This window comes from Ahaetulla prasina, chromosome 4 (assembly GCF_028640845.1).
Source record: "Ahaetulla prasina isolate Xishuangbanna chromosome 4, ASM2864084v1, whole genome shotgun sequence".
NCBI classification, from domain to species: domain Eukaryota; kingdom Metazoa; phylum Chordata; class Lepidosauria; order Squamata; family Colubridae; genus Ahaetulla; species Ahaetulla prasina.
Genome location: NC_080542.1, coordinates 5,383,879 through 5,402,890, shown reverse-complemented (window position 1 = coordinate 5,402,890; position 19,012 = coordinate 5,383,879). Strand labels below are relative to the sequence as shown.

At 49.1% G+C, this 19,012-nt stretch overlaps 1 protein-coding gene across 1 annotated transcript in view; it reads right to left on the bottom strand.

The window, feature by feature from the left end:
- The window catches only part of LOC131198695 (myosin-6-like), a 98,526-nt gene extending 79,958 nt beyond the window's left edge, over positions 1-18,568 (bottom strand). The window contains exons 1-9 of the mRNA XM_058183607.1: positions 18,546-18,568; positions 16,061-16,110; positions 11,035-11,236; positions 8,559-8,702; positions 7,479-7,635; positions 6,039-6,066; positions 4,954-5,062; positions 2,514-2,606; positions 1,832-1,895 (exon numbers count right to left, since the gene is read on the bottom strand). Of these exons, the coding sequence (XP_058039590.1) occupies positions 1,832-1,895; positions 2,514-2,606; positions 4,954-5,062; positions 6,039-6,066; positions 7,479-7,635; positions 8,559-8,702; positions 11,035-11,235 (796 nt within the window). The 5' untranslated portion in view covers position 11,236; positions 16,061-16,110; positions 18,546-18,568. The remainder of the gene's footprint in view (positions 1-1,831; positions 1,896-2,513; positions 2,607-4,953; positions 5,063-6,038; positions 6,067-7,478; positions 7,636-8,558; positions 8,703-11,034; positions 11,237-16,060; positions 16,111-18,545) is intronic.
- Positions 18,569-19,012: the final 444 nt, after the last annotated feature.

Genomic DNA, 19,012 nt, shown 5'->3' with positions numbered 1-19,012 from the left:
GGAAACAGGCCCATTTCCAGCCTTCCCGAACTTCCGGTAGGCCCATTTTTTTGCCCTCCCTGAGCCTCCACGCGCGCCCTGCATTTACCTGCATCCAAAATGGGCTGCGTGGGGACTCCTGGGAGGGGAAGAGCAGGGTGGGCGGGGCCATCCAGGAGTGGGATTTGGGGGTTCTCTGAACTGCACAGAATCTTAGCTAGAGGTTCTGCCAAACCTCCTGCGAACCCCCTGGGATAAGCTCCCATCATCCTGGAGCTGAAAGCCTTTTGTCTTGCAGATAGGCTGGCCCAGTGCTGGGGCTATTAAGAAAGACTTGGGGGCTATGTTTCTCCTTTAAGAATGCGGCCGCGCGGGTGATAGTGGGAGCGGCTCGAGGCTCCCATATACCACCTATCCTGCGCAGGCTGCACTGGCTTCCGGTTGCCTTCCGGGTGCAATTCAAGGTGTTAGTGACCGTTTTTAAAGCATTCCATGGCTTAGGACCGGGCTACTTACGGGACCGCCTGCTGCCACCGGTGGCCTCCCATTGACCAGTGCGCTCCCATAGAGAGGGTCTCCTCAGGGTGCCGTCGGCCAGACAATGTCGGCTGGCGACCCCCAGGGGGAGGGCCTTCTCTGTGGGGGCCCCAGTCCTCTGGAACGAACTACCTCCAACGTTGCGCCAACTCTCTGACCTCCGGGCCTTCCGGCGTGAGCTGAAGACTCTTTTATTTCACCGGGCAGGACTGGCCTAATAGTTTTTTTTAACAGTTTTAGTTAGTTTTTAATGGGGTTTTAGTAGATTTTTAGCATTTCGGCCAATTTAAATTAGTTTCTTAAAATTGTTCCTAATTTTTGTATTACTTTTTACTTGGCTGTAAACCGCCCCGAGTCCTTCGGGAGAAGGGCGGTATAAAAATGGAAATAATAAATAAATAAAAATAAATAAATAAATAAGGAAATATAATATTCTGCCTTATTATAAAAGTGTTCATTCTTCTAGGAGAGGGGTGGCATTCATTTACCTTTGCTACGGTTCACAAATGTGAGTGCATGTGCAGAGCGTCAAAGTGTGATGATGTCTGGGCGGGTAGGTGGAGCCTTCCGCAACCGCTATTACCAGTTTGCCCGAACCGGGTAAAACCGGCTGAATACCACCATTGGTGCTAACTTTCTACACTAGGGTTTTATAAGGTAAAGGTAAAGGTTCCCCTCGCATATACATGCTAGTCATTCCCGACTCTAGGGGGCGCTGTTCATCTCCGTTTCAACACCAAAGAGCCAGCGCTGTCCGAAGACGTCTCCGTGATCATGTGGCCGGCATGACTCAACACCAAAGGTGCACGGAGTGCTGTTATCTTCCCACCAAATGTGGTCCTTGTTTTTCTACTTGCATTTTTTAATGTGCTTTCGAACTGCTAGGTTGGCAGAAGCTGGGACAAGTCACGGGAGCTCACCCAGTTACGCAGCACTAGGGATTCGAACCGCTGAACTGCCTAGCTTTCGATCGACAAGCTCAGCATCTTAGCCACTCAGCCACCGCGTCCCACCTTTTATAAAGCGGTGCTAATACTTCACGTGATCTTGATTCTTGGATGAGAACCGAAACATCTTCAAAAAAAGAAACAAACAACCAGAAAGTCCAGTTGCCTCTTGAAAAAAAGCATTTTTGGGACAACCACGAACCTGGATTACGGAGAATCTCCCTAGATATCTAAACCAGGTTTGTAACTGCTAAAATACTCAACCAGCATCGGTGGGTTGGTTAAGAGGCCCTATTGCTTAGGAAGGCATTAGACTGGATGTTGGCCAGGGAAAGAAGACGGACAGGTGGTTAACCAGGGTGACTTACATGTCTCAATATCAGCGGACGCCAACTTGCCGGTTGCCCCGAAGTGAATTCGGATGAATTTACCCTAAGTAGAAAAACGAGTATAAATTCAATAGTGAGGTGGAGCTCTCGCATCACAATCAGAAGGCTATGAGTTCGATCCTAGGTAGAGGCGGATATTTCTCTCTCTGGACACAATGAGAATATATATCTGCCGAACAAAACTCCAGATTGGCAACAGGGAAGGGCATCCGGCCAGTAAACACTCAGCTCCATTCAGTTGCCCAGACTCCACCCTGCAAGGCAGTGGTGAAATTCAATTTTTTTTACTACTGGTTCTGTGGGCATGGCTTGGTGGGTGTGGTGTGGTTTGGTGGGCGTAGCAGGGGAAGGATACTGCAAAATCTCCATTCCCACCCCACGCAAGCGAAGCAAGTGCATGTGCACGAGCGAGCCGGTAACAAAGGTAAGTGAAATCCACCACTGACGTGCACGCGCCTGCCTTCCACACATGCACTTTGCTCGCAGGCGCCCCTTCCACGCATGCTCCCAGCCTCAAAAATGTGCCTAAATAGGATGGCACAGTGCCGGAACGGGCTCACCTGCAGTTTCCACTACCAGTTCGGGCGAACCGGTCTGAACCGGCTCAAACCGGCTGAATACCCCCTCTGCTCAAATCCAACTTTAGATTTGGAACACTCACAAAACGGGAAGAATTGTCGTTCCTCAAAGTTTTGGCGTTGCCGAAGGCTTCTAAGGCAGGGTTGGCCTGGATAATTTGATCTTCCAACGTCCCCTAAAGAGGAACCAAACAGACCAAAAAGAAAAAAAAGGGAAAAAAAAGAAAAAAATTCCAGATGAGAAAAAAGATAATTTGCTTTTTCATCCCATCATCTCCATAGAAACAGTTCCTAACCCATCATCCTGAATGAGACCGTAGAACAGGGTTTCTCAATTTTGGCAATGTTAAGCCAGAAACATCTTCTCAGGAGCATGCTATAAGAGAAGCTTCCTCAGGTTGATGTTCTCCAGAAAATGCCAGGAACATCTCCTCAGGAGCATGTTATAAGAGAAGCTTCCCCAGGTTGATGTTCTCCAAAAAATACCAGGAACATCTCCTCAGGAGCATGCTATAAGAGAAGCTTCCTCAGGTTGATGTTCTCCTGAAAACACCAGGAACATCTTCTCAGGAGCATGCTATAAGAGAAGCTTCCTCAGGTTGACGTTCTCCTGAAAACACCAGGAACATCTTCTCAGGAGCATGCTATAAGAGAAGCTTCCTCAGGTTGACGTTCTCCTGAAAACACCAGGAACATCTTCTCAGGAGCATGCTATAAGAGAAGCTTCCTCAGGTTGACGTTCTCCTGAAAACACCAGGAACATCTTCTCAGGAGCATGCTATAAGAGAAGCTTCCTCAGGTTGATGTTCTCCTGAAAACACCAGGAACATCTTCTCAGGAGCATGCTATAAGAGAAGCTTCGGCAAGTTGATGTTCTCCAGCTTCTTGAGGTTGATGTTCTCCTGAAAACACCAGGAACATCTTCTCAAGAGCATGCTATAAGAGAAGCTTCCTCAGGTTGATGTTCTCCTGAAAACACCAGGAACATCTTCTCAGGAGCATGCTATAAGAGAAGCTTCCTCAGGTTGATGTTCTCCTGAAAACACCAGGAACATCTTCTCAGGAGCATGCTATAAGAGAAGCTTCCCCAGGTTGATGTTCTCCAAAAAATACCAGGAACATCTTCAAAGTAGCATGTTATAAGAGAAGCTTCTCCATGTTGATGTTCTCCAGAAAGTACCAGGAACATCTTTTCAGGAAACATGTTATAAGAGAAGCTTCTGCAAGTTGATGTTCTCCAGCTTCTTGAGGTTGATGTTCTCCAGAAAATGCCAGGAACATCTCCTCAGGAGCATGTTATAAGAGAAGCTTCCCCAGGTTGATGTTCTCCAAAAAATACCAGGAACATCTTCAAAGTAGCATATTATAAGAGAAGCTTCTCCATGTTGATGTTCTCCAGAAAGTACCAGGAGCATGTTATAAGAGAAGCTTCTGCAAGTTGATGTTTTCCAGCTTCTTGAGGTCGATGTTCTCTAGAAAATGCCAGAAACATCTTCTCAGGAGCATGTTGTCAGCTTTGGAAGCCATGCTAGGCTGAAGGCTTCCACACACTGCCGCTTTCTACTGTGTGGGAAAGTAGGAGGGTGTGTGTGTGTGACGGTACAAGGGGCTATTAGCCATAACAACATTCTTCCTGCTGATCAAGGTCAGGTTGAGCTCACACATCTGGAGGAGGAGTAGCCGGGTTGATGTCTCGAGATGGGACGGTTGAAGATTGGAGCATGTGATCGGCAGAGGGGTCTTGAGGGTGGGAATTTTGGAGTTTGTATTACTGAGGGAGGAACCCGGATCCCCAGATTTGGAATTCAACCAACTGTGCCAGATTACCTATGCTAGTAAAAGAACTTTGAAAGATGTTTGCTTCGGAGTCTTTTCTGCAAGAGGGGTTTTCTGGAACGCTGACACATGCTATAAGACAGTGGTTCTCAACCTTTATAGTGCTGTGACCCCTTTAATACAATTCCCCATGACACAGCAACCCCAACCGTAAAATTATTTTCGTTTTGAATTTATCGCACCTGAAGCTGTATTGGCTAGCGATCTGAACTGCTTGCGATTGCCTTGAGGACGGAGGCATTAAAGCGGAGACTCCTCCCCTATTAAGTTTATCGCGCCTGAAGCCAGATTAGGCTAGCGATTGGGAGTGATTGCAGCTGGCTTGAGAGGGAGACATCAGAGCAAAGATTTCTCTCTTTTTTAATTCAACGCGCCTGAAGCCGAATTCGGCTCGCGATTTGAAGAGCCTGCAGCTGGCTTGTGGAGTCAACCATTGGAGCGCGATTCTTCGACTCTCAAGTATACTTCCCATATTTCCGATGGTCTTAGGCGACCCCTGGCAAATCGTCATTCGACCCCCAATGGGGTCACGCCCCACAGGTTGAGAACCACTGCTATAAGAGAAGCTTTTCCAAGTTGATGTTCTCCAGATGTTAGCCTACTAGCCCCATCACCCGTAGTTAAACATATCTGGAGGGAAGCAGATTGGGTTGGACTATCGAACCCCAAAACCAGAATAAGAACTACCTTGGGGGAGTTGGCGGCTTCTTTTTTGCGGTCCCCAATGGCAGCGATGCTGGCAAAGTATTGGATGACCCTTTTCGTGTTGACCGTTTTCCCGGCACCGGATTCTCCACTGGAAAGGAGACAGAATAAGGTGAGGGAGGGTTGTGTATGTGGGAAAACTGAGTAGCTTTCATCTATGTCCGTGATGGTGAACCTATGACATGCGTGCTGGAGAGATGGCACGCAAAGCCATCTCTCCAGGCGTGGCAGCTGTCGCCCGTTTCTCTTCCGGGTTCCAGCATGCACATCAGTGGTGGGTTTCAATTTTTTTTACTACCGGTTCTGTGGGTGTGGCTTGGTGGGCGTGGCAGGGGAATATTATGCAAAATCCCCATTTCCTCCCAATCAGCTGGGACTCGGGAGGCAGAGATTAAATGTGGGTGGGCCCAGTCAGAATTTTTACTACCGGTTCTCCGAATGACTCAAAATTTCTGCTACCGGTTCTCCAGAACTGGTCAGAACCTGTTGAAACCCACCTCGGATGCACATGTGTGCCACCAGCTGGTTTCCTGCGTCGACGAATGCTGAAAACCGGAAAACCACCTCCCTGGCGTGCATGTGTGCGCCGGGAAGCTAAAGCTTCCGGTTTCTAGTGCGCGCATGCATGTTGGCCAGCTGGTCTTTGCGTGTGCATGCGCACCAGAAACCGAACGGCCAGGTAACTGGCATGAATGTGCATGCTGGAGACCGGAAGCTCAGTTTCCCGGTGCATGCCGGGGAACTGTTCTTCCAATTTCCGGAGCTCCCCTGGGACCAAAAACAGGCTGAAGGAGTGGGCGCCACCCCCACCACCACCTGTGGCCTGTTTTGGCACACAGAGGCACACCGGTCCTCCAGTGCTTCTCCCACCTTTGCGCATGTACACGAGACCGCCTGTGCATCTCCCACATGCATCCCGCCCCTGCCCCAGAAACCCGAAAATCAACTGGCTGACGGGAGGCGTGCACACACATGCATGGTGGAGTTGAGCTGGGCGTGCCATAGGTTCGCCGTCACGGTCCTACAGCTTGTAAAACTTGAACGAGAAGATGCATTCCGATACTCACGTGATGAGGACAGATTGGTTTTCTCGATCTGAAAGAAAATAGCAACTATCAAGATGGGCTCAGAGTGGAGCCGAATTTAACCCATCCGTTCATCTTTGACCACGAATGACACCATCCAGAGGCAGCGCTCAACTTACGGCCACAACTGGGAGGAGAATTTCCGTTGCTAACGAGGTGTGTCGTTAAGGCAGCCGCGTCCGATTTTAGGACTGTTTTGGCGACAGTTGCTAGATTAGGCTGTTGTTTACTCTTGGCTCGCTTGTCTGCATTGGTAGTTCCTTGATTGGGGCATTGTTTACTTCTTGACTGTTGATCTTGGTGTTAGTCTCTGCTCATCTGGGTGTTAATCAGAGGTGATATTCAGCCGGTTCAGACCGGTTCGCTCGAACCAGTAGCGGAAATTTCGGGTGGGCCTGTCCTGACTCTATGCCGTCCTATTTAGGCACGTTTTTGAAGCCGGGCACATGCGCGGAAGGCGCACGCGAGAGCAAAGCACATGCACGGAAGGCCGGGCGCATGTGCAGAAGGCAGGCAGGCATGCACACACATGAAGTGAGTGTGCGCGTGCAAGGCGAACCGGTAGCAACATTATGTGCAACCCCATCACTGGTGTTAACTGATGGTGAGGAGGTGTCAGGGTCTTTTTGTTTCCTTTTTCGCTTTTCGCTTCCCACTTTTGAATGGTGTGTAGTTGTTGCTTATCTCTGTGTGTCTGTTGATGGCTGATTTGCCTGAATGCCAGGCTTCCTGGAATTCTCTAGCGTTTTTGGACTCGGCTTAGTCTCTAGGGTGTTCATCGCTACCCTGTTGAAACTATGGTTAAGTCCATCCACGTGCTGGGAAATTAACAACAGCATAATCAAGGAACCACCAAGAACACTCCCATTGACACTGATGGGGTGAGCCACTTGTATATAAAAAGAGAGCAAACCCCACTCTCTTCTATGAGATGATGAGGTTACCTAGTTGGGTCATGAAACATCTGCAAGAAACCAACCAGGTTCAGAGACCACCGACTATCCCACAGTCCTCCTCTTTCTCCTCTCCTCTCCTCTCCTCTTCTCTCCTCTCCCCTTTCTCCTTATCCTTCTCCTCCCACTCCTCCCCTCCTTCTTCTCCACTCCATAAACCACACTCCCTTCTAGCTCTGATAATGTTCCCTAGTTTGGTAATGAAACTCCTTCAAGAAAGGAGAGCTCAGAGGACTTCACAGTCCTCCTCCTCCTCTTCCTCTTCCTCCTCTTCTTCCTCCTTCTCCTCTGAAAACCCCCCTCCCTGCTAGCGCTGATGATGTTTCCTAGTTGGGTGATGAAACATCTGCAAGAAAACAACCAAACTCAGAGAGCCCCAAGGGCCCCTCATTTCAACCCTGGGCTACAACTCTTCTCTTCTACAGGCGCTCAAGAACCACCTGGCAACATCTGCTTGAAGGTTTCCTACCTGTCAGCATGTACTGATATGCGTTGTCGGAGATTGAGAAGATATGGGGAGGGGCTTCGCTCCTCTTTTTCCCCCTATAGGCAGCCACAACCTCAGCGTTGTAGACGGGGAGCCATTTGTATGGGTTGACCGTCACACAGAAGAGACCTGAATACGTCTGGGATAAGAAAAAGACCAAAAATTTCACTCAAAATTGCATGATTCTAGGGGTGGGCTAGGAGGGACACGGTGGCTCAGGGGCTAGGACGTTGAGCTTGTCGATCGAAAGGTCGGCAGCTCGGCGGCTCGAATCCCTAGTGCTGCCGTGTAACGGGGTGAGCTCCCGTTACTTGTCCCAGCTTCTGCCAACCTAGCAGTTTCGAAAGCACGTAAAAAATGCAAGTAGAAAAAATAGGGGCCACCTCTGGTGGGAAGGTAACAGCGTTCCGTGCGCCTTTGGCATCGAGTCATGCCGGCCACATGACCACGGAGACGTCTTCGGACAGCGCTGGCTCTTCGGCTTTGAAACAGAGATGAGCACCACCCCCTAGAGTTGGCAACGACTAGCACGTATGTGCAAGGGGAACCTTTACCTTTTAGGAGTGGGCTGCTGGGGGTTCGGGAGAACCTCTAGCTAAGATTCTGTGCGGTTCGGAGAACTCCTGGCTGGCCCCGCCCACTCCACCCCTTCCCTCCCAGGAGTCCACATTTTGGATGCATGGAAATCAATGGTGAAATCCCAATATTTTTTTATGACCGGTTCTGTGGGCATGGCTTGGCTTGGTTTGCCTGATCCTGAGGGCTCAGATAAACCTCCAAGTGGCCTCAGAGAGAGTACTAACGACCAGACGACTGCAAGGAATAAAAATCCTTCTATCCTCCTCCATTTAGTCAGAACTGAAGAAGCTTCTTGGGTGAGGAGCAAAACATCTTCAAGTCCAGTTGCCTTTGGGACAACAATGACCCTGGATGATTGAGAATCTCTGTAGATCCCATAAGACGACATCAACAGAGATTGCTGGAAATGGGAGGGGTGTGCTTAGGGGAGAAAATAAACCCCGATTTCCAGTGTGGCCCACAAGGATGGACGTCTTTACTCACGTAGATCATCCAGGAGGCGTAGCGTTCCTTCAAATTGTAGAGCACAGCCGGCTCGTGCAGAAATGTCAGCATGGCCATGTCCTCGATCTTGTCGAATTTGGGAGGGTTCTGCTGGTGGACGTCAGCCTCCCTCACCGTCATTGTCTGAAAAGGGTCGGGAAGAAGGAACAGAGGTTGGCCGGGTGTAATTGGACTGTGAGAATGACCTTGGCAGACAAGTCAGTGATCAGATAAGAGACATCTCAGCCCAAGGAAGGAAAAGAGGTGTGGGAAGCATCCCTAATTTTCTGGAAACTAACACAATAACAGAGTTGGAAGGTGTTGTGACTCGTCCTCCCTCCTCTCCTCAGCCGGGCCCTTCCTGTCTCCAACTGGGCCTTTTATCAGACTCCGATAATGAAGATGAACGGCCTGTCATGCCTCCAGCCCCCGGCCCTGGCCCCATGCCCGGAGAGGATTCCAGGAGTGAAAGGAGTAGCCCAATAAATCTCACTCATGCAGCGTATGTTCCTTTGGCTCAGCTGTCAGAGCAGGACGTCAGCCAGGTGCTGGAATTACTCGGCCCTACTCCCTCTGACCCTTCCCTTTCCCAGAAGCTGCCAGCAGATCCAGTTGAAGACAATTCAGAGTGGGAGGACCCTCGCTTCCAGAGATCTGAGAGGCGACGCCAGCAGAAGGAGGGGTGTGGCAGGCCTGGATAAATGCTGAGTCATGGAGCCACACCCCATAGCCTATATAAAGGACCTGCTTTTGGCATTCCAACCTTGAGTCAAGCAAAGTCTCATCTAGTCTGCTGATACCGGACCCTATCGCTGAAGTCACAACTTGGACTTCTGCCTGCCCTGAGAAACTTCGGAGGAACTTGGCAAGCTGCAGAGGCTTCGTTGCCAAATTGATTACGGACTTCCTTGACTCGTTCGTCGGAGTGGGGGGTGGGACATGACAGAAGGGGCCTTCATCCAACCCCCTGCTCAAAAAGGAGACCCTATGTCATTTCCGACCAATGGTGGTCCAATCTCATCTACAAAACCTCCAGTGATGCACCCACAAATTCGTAGATGCAAGTTGTTCCACTGTTTAATTCTTCTCACTGTCAGGAAATTTCTCTTTAGTTCTAGGTAGCTTCTTTTGTTGTGGTCTGTTGGCCGCCGGCCCCTCCAGCAGCTAAATCAGAGGAAGAGGAGGAGGCGGTATGGGAGTCAGGGCCAGCATCAAGGCAACCTGAGAGCTCCGAGGAGGAAGAGGGAATGAAGATGTCAGAGAGAGAGAGAGAGAGAGATAGAGGCAGAGCCTGGGCCGATGGAGAGTCAACAGTTCCACAAATTCTCACTGGTCCACCTTGGAATTCATCTCAGTCAGGTTCCTCCAAGAACTCACCTTTCCCAGAGATTCTCCTCAGTCCATGTTGGACACCACCTCAACCATCTCCCCTCTGTTGCCACTTTCCTTCTGGATCCCACCTTCTCCATAAATTCTCACTGGTCCACCATGGACATTATCTCAACCAGGTTTCCTCTGTTGCCACTTTCCTTCTGGAACTCACCTTCTCCACAAATTCTCCCCAGCCTACCTTGGACACCATCTCAACCAGGTTTCCTCCTTTGCCACCTTCCTTCTGGAACCACCTTTCCTACAAATTCTCACCGGTCCACCTTGGACACCATCTCAACCAGGTTTCCTCCTTCTCCATCTTCCTTCTGGAACCACCTTTCCTACAAATTCTCACCGGTCCACCTTGGAGACCATCCCAACCATATCACCTCTATGGCCACCTTTCTTCTGGAACCCAGCTTTTCTACAAATTCTCACCAGTCCACCTTGGAGACCATCCCAACCATCTCACCTCCATGGCCACCTATCAGACAGTGATGAGGCTGAGGAAGAGCATGGGCCAGTCCTGGAAGCTGGGGAAGGTCCGGATGAGGGCTCTGCATTGGAGGCAGAGGTGGGGCCAGGGCCATTGGGGAGTGATGTGCGGACTCCAGAGCCTCCAGAGGCAGACAGTAGTGAGCCAGAGGAACAGGAGGAGCCTGTTCCTAATGCACACATGAGAAGAGATGCCAGAAGGCAAGAGCAGCTCAAGCAAAGAGGATGACTCAGGAGTAAAGCCAAGAGATGATTGGCCCCTCCCATAAGGCTTAAAAGACCAGCAATGGCGTTTGGGCTCTTTGCCGGAAAACAATGTTGATAGCTTCATCTTGTTGTATTCATTTTGTATCAGTGTCTTCTGAATGTTTTGCCAAGAAAGGCCTTTGGCAGTTTGCCTAATTGGACCAACGTTGGTGATAGGACTGAGGAATTTGTGTTGGGAAGAATTTGCTTTAATTTAGTTGAACGACGCTGAGAATGAAGTAATTCTCAGCTGTTTGAATAAAGTTTGTTTCTTTTTACACTGACTGAGTTTCCTACTACCTACTTGGGCCTGCGTCACCACACCACCTTCCTTCCGGAACCCCTCTTCTCCACGTCCACCCACCTTGCCGTTCTCCGTCTGCACGGTCATCATGCCCCCTTCCCGGCTCATCACTTTGCCTTTGACAAATTCCTCTTTCTCGTCGGGCACGAAACACTCGCTCCGGCTGTCGAAGGGCCGAGTCTGGGCTTCCAGGCGTTCCTTGTCCGACTTGCGAAGGTAAGGAGCTGCTGCCCCGAATTCGGCCATCATTGCATCACCCATTCTGCGCGGCAGGAGGGAAGGAAGGCGGGGGAAAAAAAAAGGAGACGAGAGAAGGAAATTGAAGACGAGGGGCACAACCAGGAGTGAGTGTTGGGGAGTGGCACGGGCACCTTGGGGGTGCTAAAACATAAAGCAACTTTGACCTAGGCCGAGTGTTGTGTCTGTGCCCCCTGAGCCGGGCCTCCTGCCAGAAAGTGACTTGGATAGTGAGAGGGAAGGGCCGTCAGGACTTACCTCGGGAGCACCGGCTTCCCTGGCTCAGCTCCAGGAGCCAGAGGCAGGCCAGATAGAAGAGATAACGAGGCCTCCATCCCCTGACTCTTTCCCCCCCCCCCCAGGCCACGCCTGCAGACCCAGCTGACGGCAATCAGGCCTGGCTGGACCCTAGGTTTCATAGGCAGGAGAGGAGGGAACAACAGAAGCAGGGGTGGGGCAGGCCTAGGAAGTGCTGAGTCATGGAGCCACACCCCACAGGATATAAAAGGCAGCGAGAGCTGGTGTGTCTCTTTGTAACAGGCAAATCCACTGATTAAGAGCTGAAGTTTGTTTTCTGGGTGACTCACCGGCAACGGAGGCTCTTGGCAGACACTGGCTATTCTACTGCCAGAGCTGATCGTGACGGCTAATTAAGCCATCATTGGACTGAGGCGAGGGAGGACAGAACACTGAGAGTTATTCTACAGGTAGTCCTCAACAGTTCCTGTAGTGACCAATGAAAACATGAAGCAACTTTGACCTAGGGCCGTAATGGCAAACCTATGGTACATGTGCCAGAGGTGACACGGAAAGCCCTCTCTCTGGCCACGCGCGCTGTCGTCAGCTGCTCTTCTGGTTTCCAGCACACGCATGCGCAGTGGCTAGTGGTCTTTGCGGGTGCTGGAGTGCCGGAAAACGGCCTGAAAACGGCCCAAAAAACGGTCAAAAAAGCCCAAAAAACAGCCTGAAAACAGCCTGAAAAATGGTCTTTTTTAAGGAAACCCTTCTCTAAACCATGGTTACATTCTAGCCTAGATGGAGAAATGTTGCTGTGTTCTGAATCCAGGGCAGTGGTTCTCAAAGTTGGGTAGTTTAAGACGGTGGACTTCAACTCCCAGAATTCCACAACCAAAGCAAATTCCATGAGGCAAAAAAAAATACTCTACAGCAGTGTTTCTCAACATTGGGTACTTTTAGATGGGTGGACTTCAACTCCCAGAATTCCACAACCAAAGCAAATTCCATGAGGCAAAAAAAATACTCTATAAAAGTGTTTCTCAACCTTGGGTGCTTTTAAATGGGTGGACTTCAACTCCCAGAATTCCCCAGCCGAAGCAAATTCCATGAGGCAAAAAAAACCTCTATAAAAGTGTTTCTCAACCTTGGGTGCTTTTAGATGGGTGGACTTCAACTCTCAGAATTCCCCAGCCAAAGCAAATTCCATGAGGAAAAAAAATACTCTGTAAAAATGTTTCTCAACCTTGGGTACTTTTAAATGGGTGGACTTCAACTCCCAGAATTCCCCAGCCGAAGCAAATTCCATGAGGCAAAAAAAAACTCTATAAAAGTGTTTCTCAACCTTGGGTACTTTTAGATGGGTGGACTTCAACTCCCAGAATTCCCCAGCTGAAGCAAATTCCATGCAAAGTTGGGTACTTTAAGACGGGTGGACTTCAACTCCCAGAATTCCCTAACCAAAGCAAATTCTATGAGGCCAAAAAAATACTCTATAACGGTGTTTCTCAAAGTTGGGTACTTTAAGACGGGTGGACTTCAACTCCCAGAATTCCCCAGCTGAAGCAAATTCCATGAGACCAAAAAAAATTAAAAAAAAATACTCTATAACGGTGTTTCTCAAAGTTGGGTACTTTTAGATGGCTGGACTTCAACTCCCAGAATTCCCCAGCCAGCTCTGATTTTTTTTTTTACATGTCTATAACAATGTAATCCAATCAGTCAATCAAATTTTATTAAAGTCATAAACGTGGTCTCCATGTTACTTATTCCTGACCACGCATAGAACGGGTGGCATTGCTAAAAATTACACTAAGGGAAACTGCATTCTTATTTTTGCTGTATTTCCCCCCCCCTCCCCCCCCCCCGCTTAAACTCTCTCTGTATCCTTCTGAGAATAAATCATGGAATTTCCCCTAAGATTGATGCTTCAATTTCCCTGATTTTCCGCAATTATGGGGTTCAAGAACTGGGATTGACCGAGTGTCTCTATCATCTTTCCCGGCTCAATCAAAATGCAATTGATTTAATCCCTCAGCGAATTTAACGTTTGAATTTTATCGATGCGTTTTTCAAGACGAGGCAATCGACTGCCTGTGGTTATTATCCTTTCGCGAAGGGTAAAAATTGTATAAAAATCTCCACGACTTAAGCCATTTATTAACGTAGCTGCCAATGATAAAATCCAAACGATCATTTTTAACGTGAACCACCTCAAAAATTATAAAATCAGGCCGATTGGAGAGCCCAATTGAGATCTAAGCCTCGCTTCTTTCAACATTTTCTCCCAGAAAGGCCTTGCTTTTTCATTTTACCCACCATTTCGTGGGGGGGAAATATATATATATATATATATATATATATATATATATAATCCCTTCTCTTGACGCCCCTCCAACGTTTTCAAAAATAATTGCGGGATGTTTGCTCACTTTTATTGAAGAGAAATGCCAACATCGGGGCCGAAAATGCTAGCACAAAAGCTGATTAAAAAGAAAAAAGAAAAAAACCGCCAGGTTTTCAAATGTTTGCCTTTCATAACTTCCATTTCTCACCAACGTTTGAAAAGAATGAGCTCTCCACACATCTGGGCGGAACATTAGAAAACATAAAATGACAGGGCTCGGGAGGGATCTCAGAGGTCATCTAGTCCAATCCCCCCCCTGCTCAAGCAATACGTATATTACACAAGGTCTGTGTAATACATATATTATACAAGAGTGAAAGTTGCTAATTCCGTTGATGATTCTATCGCATGGGGTATTTGTCCCATGGTTAAGTTTGGGAGACGGACTATAAATTGATTGATTGATATCCCACCTTTATAAACAACTCAAGGCAAAGAACTTATCTAATACTTCTTCTTTCGCCCAAAATGACAACAACCCTGTGAGGCAGGTTGGGACGTGAGAGAGAGGGACTGGCCAAAAGCTCACCCAGCTACCATTCCTTCTAAGGCAGGACTAGAACTCACCATTTCCTAGTATTTGGCCCAAAGTCATCCCGACAGCATTTATGTCTAAGATGGGACTAGAACTCACAGTCACCTGGGGGTTGGCCCAATGTCACCCAGCCGCCATTCATGATTAAGGTGGGACTAGAACTCACCGTCTCCTGGTGTTTGGCCCAAAGTCACTCTGATGGCTTTTATGCCTAAAACAGGACTAGAACTCACAGTCACCTGGTGGTTGGCCCAATGTCACCCAGCCGTCATTCATGATTAAGGTGGGACTAGAACTCACCGTCTCCCGGTAGTTGGCTCAAAGTCACCCTGATGGCTTTTATGCCTAAAATGGGACTAGAACTCACCATCACCTGGTGTTTGGCCCAAAGCACCCTAATGGCTTTTATGTCTAAGGGAAGTCTAGAACTCACCATCTCCTAGTGAGTGGTTCAAAGTCACCTAGATGGCTTTCATGCCTAAGGCAGAACTAGAACTTTCTTGCCTTGCCTTGCCAGCGCTGTCCGGAGACGTCTCCGTGGTCATGTGGCCGGCATGACTCCACGCCGAAGGCACCCAGAACGCTGTTCCCTTCCCACCAAAGGCGATCCCTTTTTTTCTACTTGCATTTTTTTATGGGCTTTCGAACTGCTAGGTTGGCAGAAGCTGGGACAAGTCACGGGAGCTCACCCCATTCCTTAACACTCGAACCACTGAACTGCCTTCTGATTGACAAGCTCAGTGTCTGAGCCACCATGTCCCTCCGTGACTGGTCAAACCCAAATCCTGCAACCGTTCTTCATATGTTTTTTTTTGTCTCCAGGCCCTTGATCATCTTACTTGATCTTCTCTGCACTTTCACCCCCAAAATCTCAACATCTTTTTCGGTAATGTGGGGACCAAAACTGGACGCAGGATTCTCGGTGTTTCCCAAGGCTTTTATCGGTATTAATACTGCGTTTCCCCGAAAATAAGACCCTGTCTTATATTTTTTTTGAACCCTGAAATCAGCGCTTGGCCTTATTGCCATGCACTCAAAAGCCCGATTGGGCTTATTATCAGGAGATGTCTTATTTTGGGGAGAAACAGGGTACTAGTATTAATACTAGGCAGGGATGAAATGTAAAATTTGTTACTACCGGTTCTGTGGGAGTGGCTTGGTGGGAGGAGTTATGTGACTGGTTGGGCGTGCCCAACTTTTTTTTTAAACTTTTAAAAGCATTTTTTCTACAACCTCTTCGGCCTGAAGAGATTGTAAAAAAAGGCTTTTAAAAGCCTCTGATGATCCCAGCTGAGCCGTGCGATCATCAGAGCCTTTTTTAAAAAAACTTTTAAAAGCATTTTTTCAGCCGAAGAAAAACTGCTTTTAAAAGTTTTTTGAAAAAAACCTCTGATGATCGCGCGGCTCAGCTGGGCATGGGGGGTGGGGGGCAGGGATTTTTGCTACCGGTTCTCCGAACCACCCATCGCTACCGGATCGGGTGATCCGGTCTGAACCGGGAGCATTTCACCTCTGATACTATGTAATACATAGTAATGTAATACATAGTATTCATACTATGGCTTGAGGGCTTCCTTCGACCAGTATCTCTTCTATTAATACCCATCCGCGGTGTCTTCCCTTCAGAAGGAAAGGAAGATGGCCAAGAATTTCAAAAAAACCCAACAACTTACCTTTTAAGAAGCGTGCAGGAGCGAACGACGGAACAAAAGAGAAACCGAGGCTGGGGAGAGAAAGAAAACAGAGGAAAACGTCATTTCCAAGTGCAGTTGGACAAAGCCAGCTGGACTTGGATGTCCAGGGAAGGAAAGGTTGACAGCTGCCCTCGGAAAGCTGCGATATGGGATGGAAGAAAGAGGAGGGGGCTGTTTGCAAACCTTGGATAGATACTTTGGGGTTGGGGGCGAGGAGAAGAAATTACAGAGAAAAGTTCTATCCTTATTTTTATCCCCATGATTTCGATTGAGGAGCAGAAGAACGGAAGGACGGCAGGACCGAGGAAACCGGAATTGGAAGGGACCTTGGAGGCCTTCTAGTCTGACCCCCCCCCTCCGCTCAAGCGGGAGACCCTATCCCTATGTCAGAGAAAGAACTGTCCAATCACTTCTTTAAAAACTTCCAGTTTTTGGAGCGTTCACGACTCCTGGAGGCAAGTCCTTCCACCGATGAATTGTCCTCGCGGTTAGGAAATTTCTCCTTAGCTCTAGGTTGCTTCTCTCCTTGATGAGTTGCCATCCGTTGCTTCTTGTTCTGTTTGCAATCTCAGTAGCTGATGTTTCTTCTTTAAACTTCACCCCCTCTACAACCCCCCCCCTCTGTCCCTTCTTCCATCTCCTCTCTTTCTTCCTTCCTCTCTCTCTCTCTCCCTCCCTCTTCTTCTCTCTCTCTTTCTCCCTCTTTCCCTCTCTCTCTCCCTCCTCCCTCCCTCCTCTCTCTCTCCCTCCCTCCCTCTTCTTCTCTCTCTCTTTCTCTCTCCTCCCTCCTTCTCTCCCTCCTCCCTCCCTCTTCTTCCCTCTCTCTCTTTCTCCCTCTTTCCCTCTCTCTCTCCCTCCTCCCTCCCTCCTCTTTCTCTCCCTCCCTCTTCTTCTCTCTCTCTTTCTCCCTCCTCCCTCCTCTCTCCTCCTCCTCCTCCTCTCTCTCCTCCTCTCTCTTCTCCCTCCTCCCCCTCTCTCCTTCTCCTCCCTCCTCTCTCTCCTCTCTTCCTCTCTCTCTCTCCCTCCTCTCTCTCTCCTCCTCCTCTCTCCTCCCCTCTCTCCTTCTCCCTCCCTCCTCTCTCTCGCGCTTCCTCTTCTTCCCTCTCTCTCTTTCTCCCTCTTTCCCTCTCTCTCTCCCTCCTCCCCCCCTCCTCTGTCTCTCCCTCCCCCCTCTTCTCTCTCTCTTTCTCCCTCCTCCTCCTCTCTCCCTCCTCCTCCCTCCTCTCTCTCTCTCCCTCCTCCTCCTCTTCTTCCTCTCTCTTTCTCCCTCCTCCTCCTCCCTCCTCTCTCCTCTCTTTCTCTCCCCCTCCCTCCCTCTTTCTCCCTCCCTCCCTCCCTCTCTCCCTCCCCCCTCTCTCTCCCTCCCTCCTCTCTCTCGCGCTTCCTCTTCTTCCCTCTCTCTCTTTCTCCCTCCCTCCCTCTCCCTCCTCTCTCTTTCTCTCTCCAGCTTCTGGTCAGCCATCCATCTGTGAATTATTATTTTTTTTTACCTCAGCATCTTCACTAGTTGATATGGTTTCCAGCAGGTTTCCTTCCGTTCTTCTCCTGCTAGTTTACCGTTAATCTTTTATTTAATCACCTGTTTTCTTCGCGGCCGTTGTTCCCATTCAGCCAAAAAAAAAAAAAATGCCTGCTAAATTTTATTTCTCTTCTGCAAACTTCTTTCGTTCGGCGCAAACCTCCAGGGCGAAATCCGTGGATTCAGAACAACAGGATCGGAAGGGACCTTGGAGGTCTTCTAGACCAACCCGCTCCTGCTCAAGCAGGAGACCCTATATCATTCCAGACAAAGGGTTATCCGCTCTCTTCTTAATTACAGCACGTTTTCTTGCTGTGTAGTACCTGCTACCAGGTTGTCCTGGCCTGATTTCCTTTTACTACCTGATTGTTTCTCAACTCTGGGCATTTTTAAGATGTCTGGATAAACTCCCAGCAAAAGCTGGTTGGGGAATTCTGGGAGTGTAAATCCAGACATCTTCAAATGCCCAAACTTGACAAATACTACAATAGCCATCTAGATCTTTAATCAATGCTCTCCATGTTTGTGATAACCCACATTGGACGCCAAGCTCTGTAGATGCTCCCCCAACTATGATCAACTCAGTTCTTCCAATCATGCTGTGCCCCCCCCCACCCCCCCACCCCACCGTCCTCATAATCCGGACCCAACTCCTCCATCCATGCACGTCCTCCAAGAAGTCCCTCCGAAGACGTTCCACGCTGCTAGGACGCAGAAGTCCTCCTTCCACCAAGATAGATGTCCATCATGGTAGGCTTCCATCCAGGGCTCCGAGAAAGGCACGGGTAAAACCTACCACTCCTAGCTTTCTACCAGCCCAACTTGGTCGGAGTGGTACAGAAATCGCTCCAGGATGGGTTGGAGTTTCTGGATCTGGTCTGTTCCTTTTCCCAGATCTTCCTGGGAAAACACAACCGTCCCTAATCCAAAGAATGTCATACTTACTTGGCTGGAGGTGTCTCGCTCTGGTGTCCCAGCAAGAACTCTGGCTTTGTTGGTGGCCCCTTTTCTTTATATCCCTCCTTCCAAAATAGCACCAGCTGCTCCCCCCACCCCCTCCAGCCTCCCCTTCCCTGCAGGCCCGTTCAGCTGTGAGTGACATGTTGACAAGGAAGCAGCGAGATGGTCCCACAGCAAGGGCCATCTCTGACCATGAATGGTGCTGCTTTTCAGCTCCTCATCCGCTGCCTTTCTCCTCCGCCTTCCTGCATCCTTTTGATGCTCCGAGGAGACATACATTCCAGAGGATGGGGTGAGGGAGAGACAGAGACACGCACACACACACACACAAACACACAACTCGCCAGGGCGCCGATGGTGGAGGTGGCGGCTGATAAGCGAGCAGATGAAGCGTCTGTTGGAGAGCCGGCCCCAGATGGCCAACAGGAAGGGAGATGGCAAGGTTGGAGAAC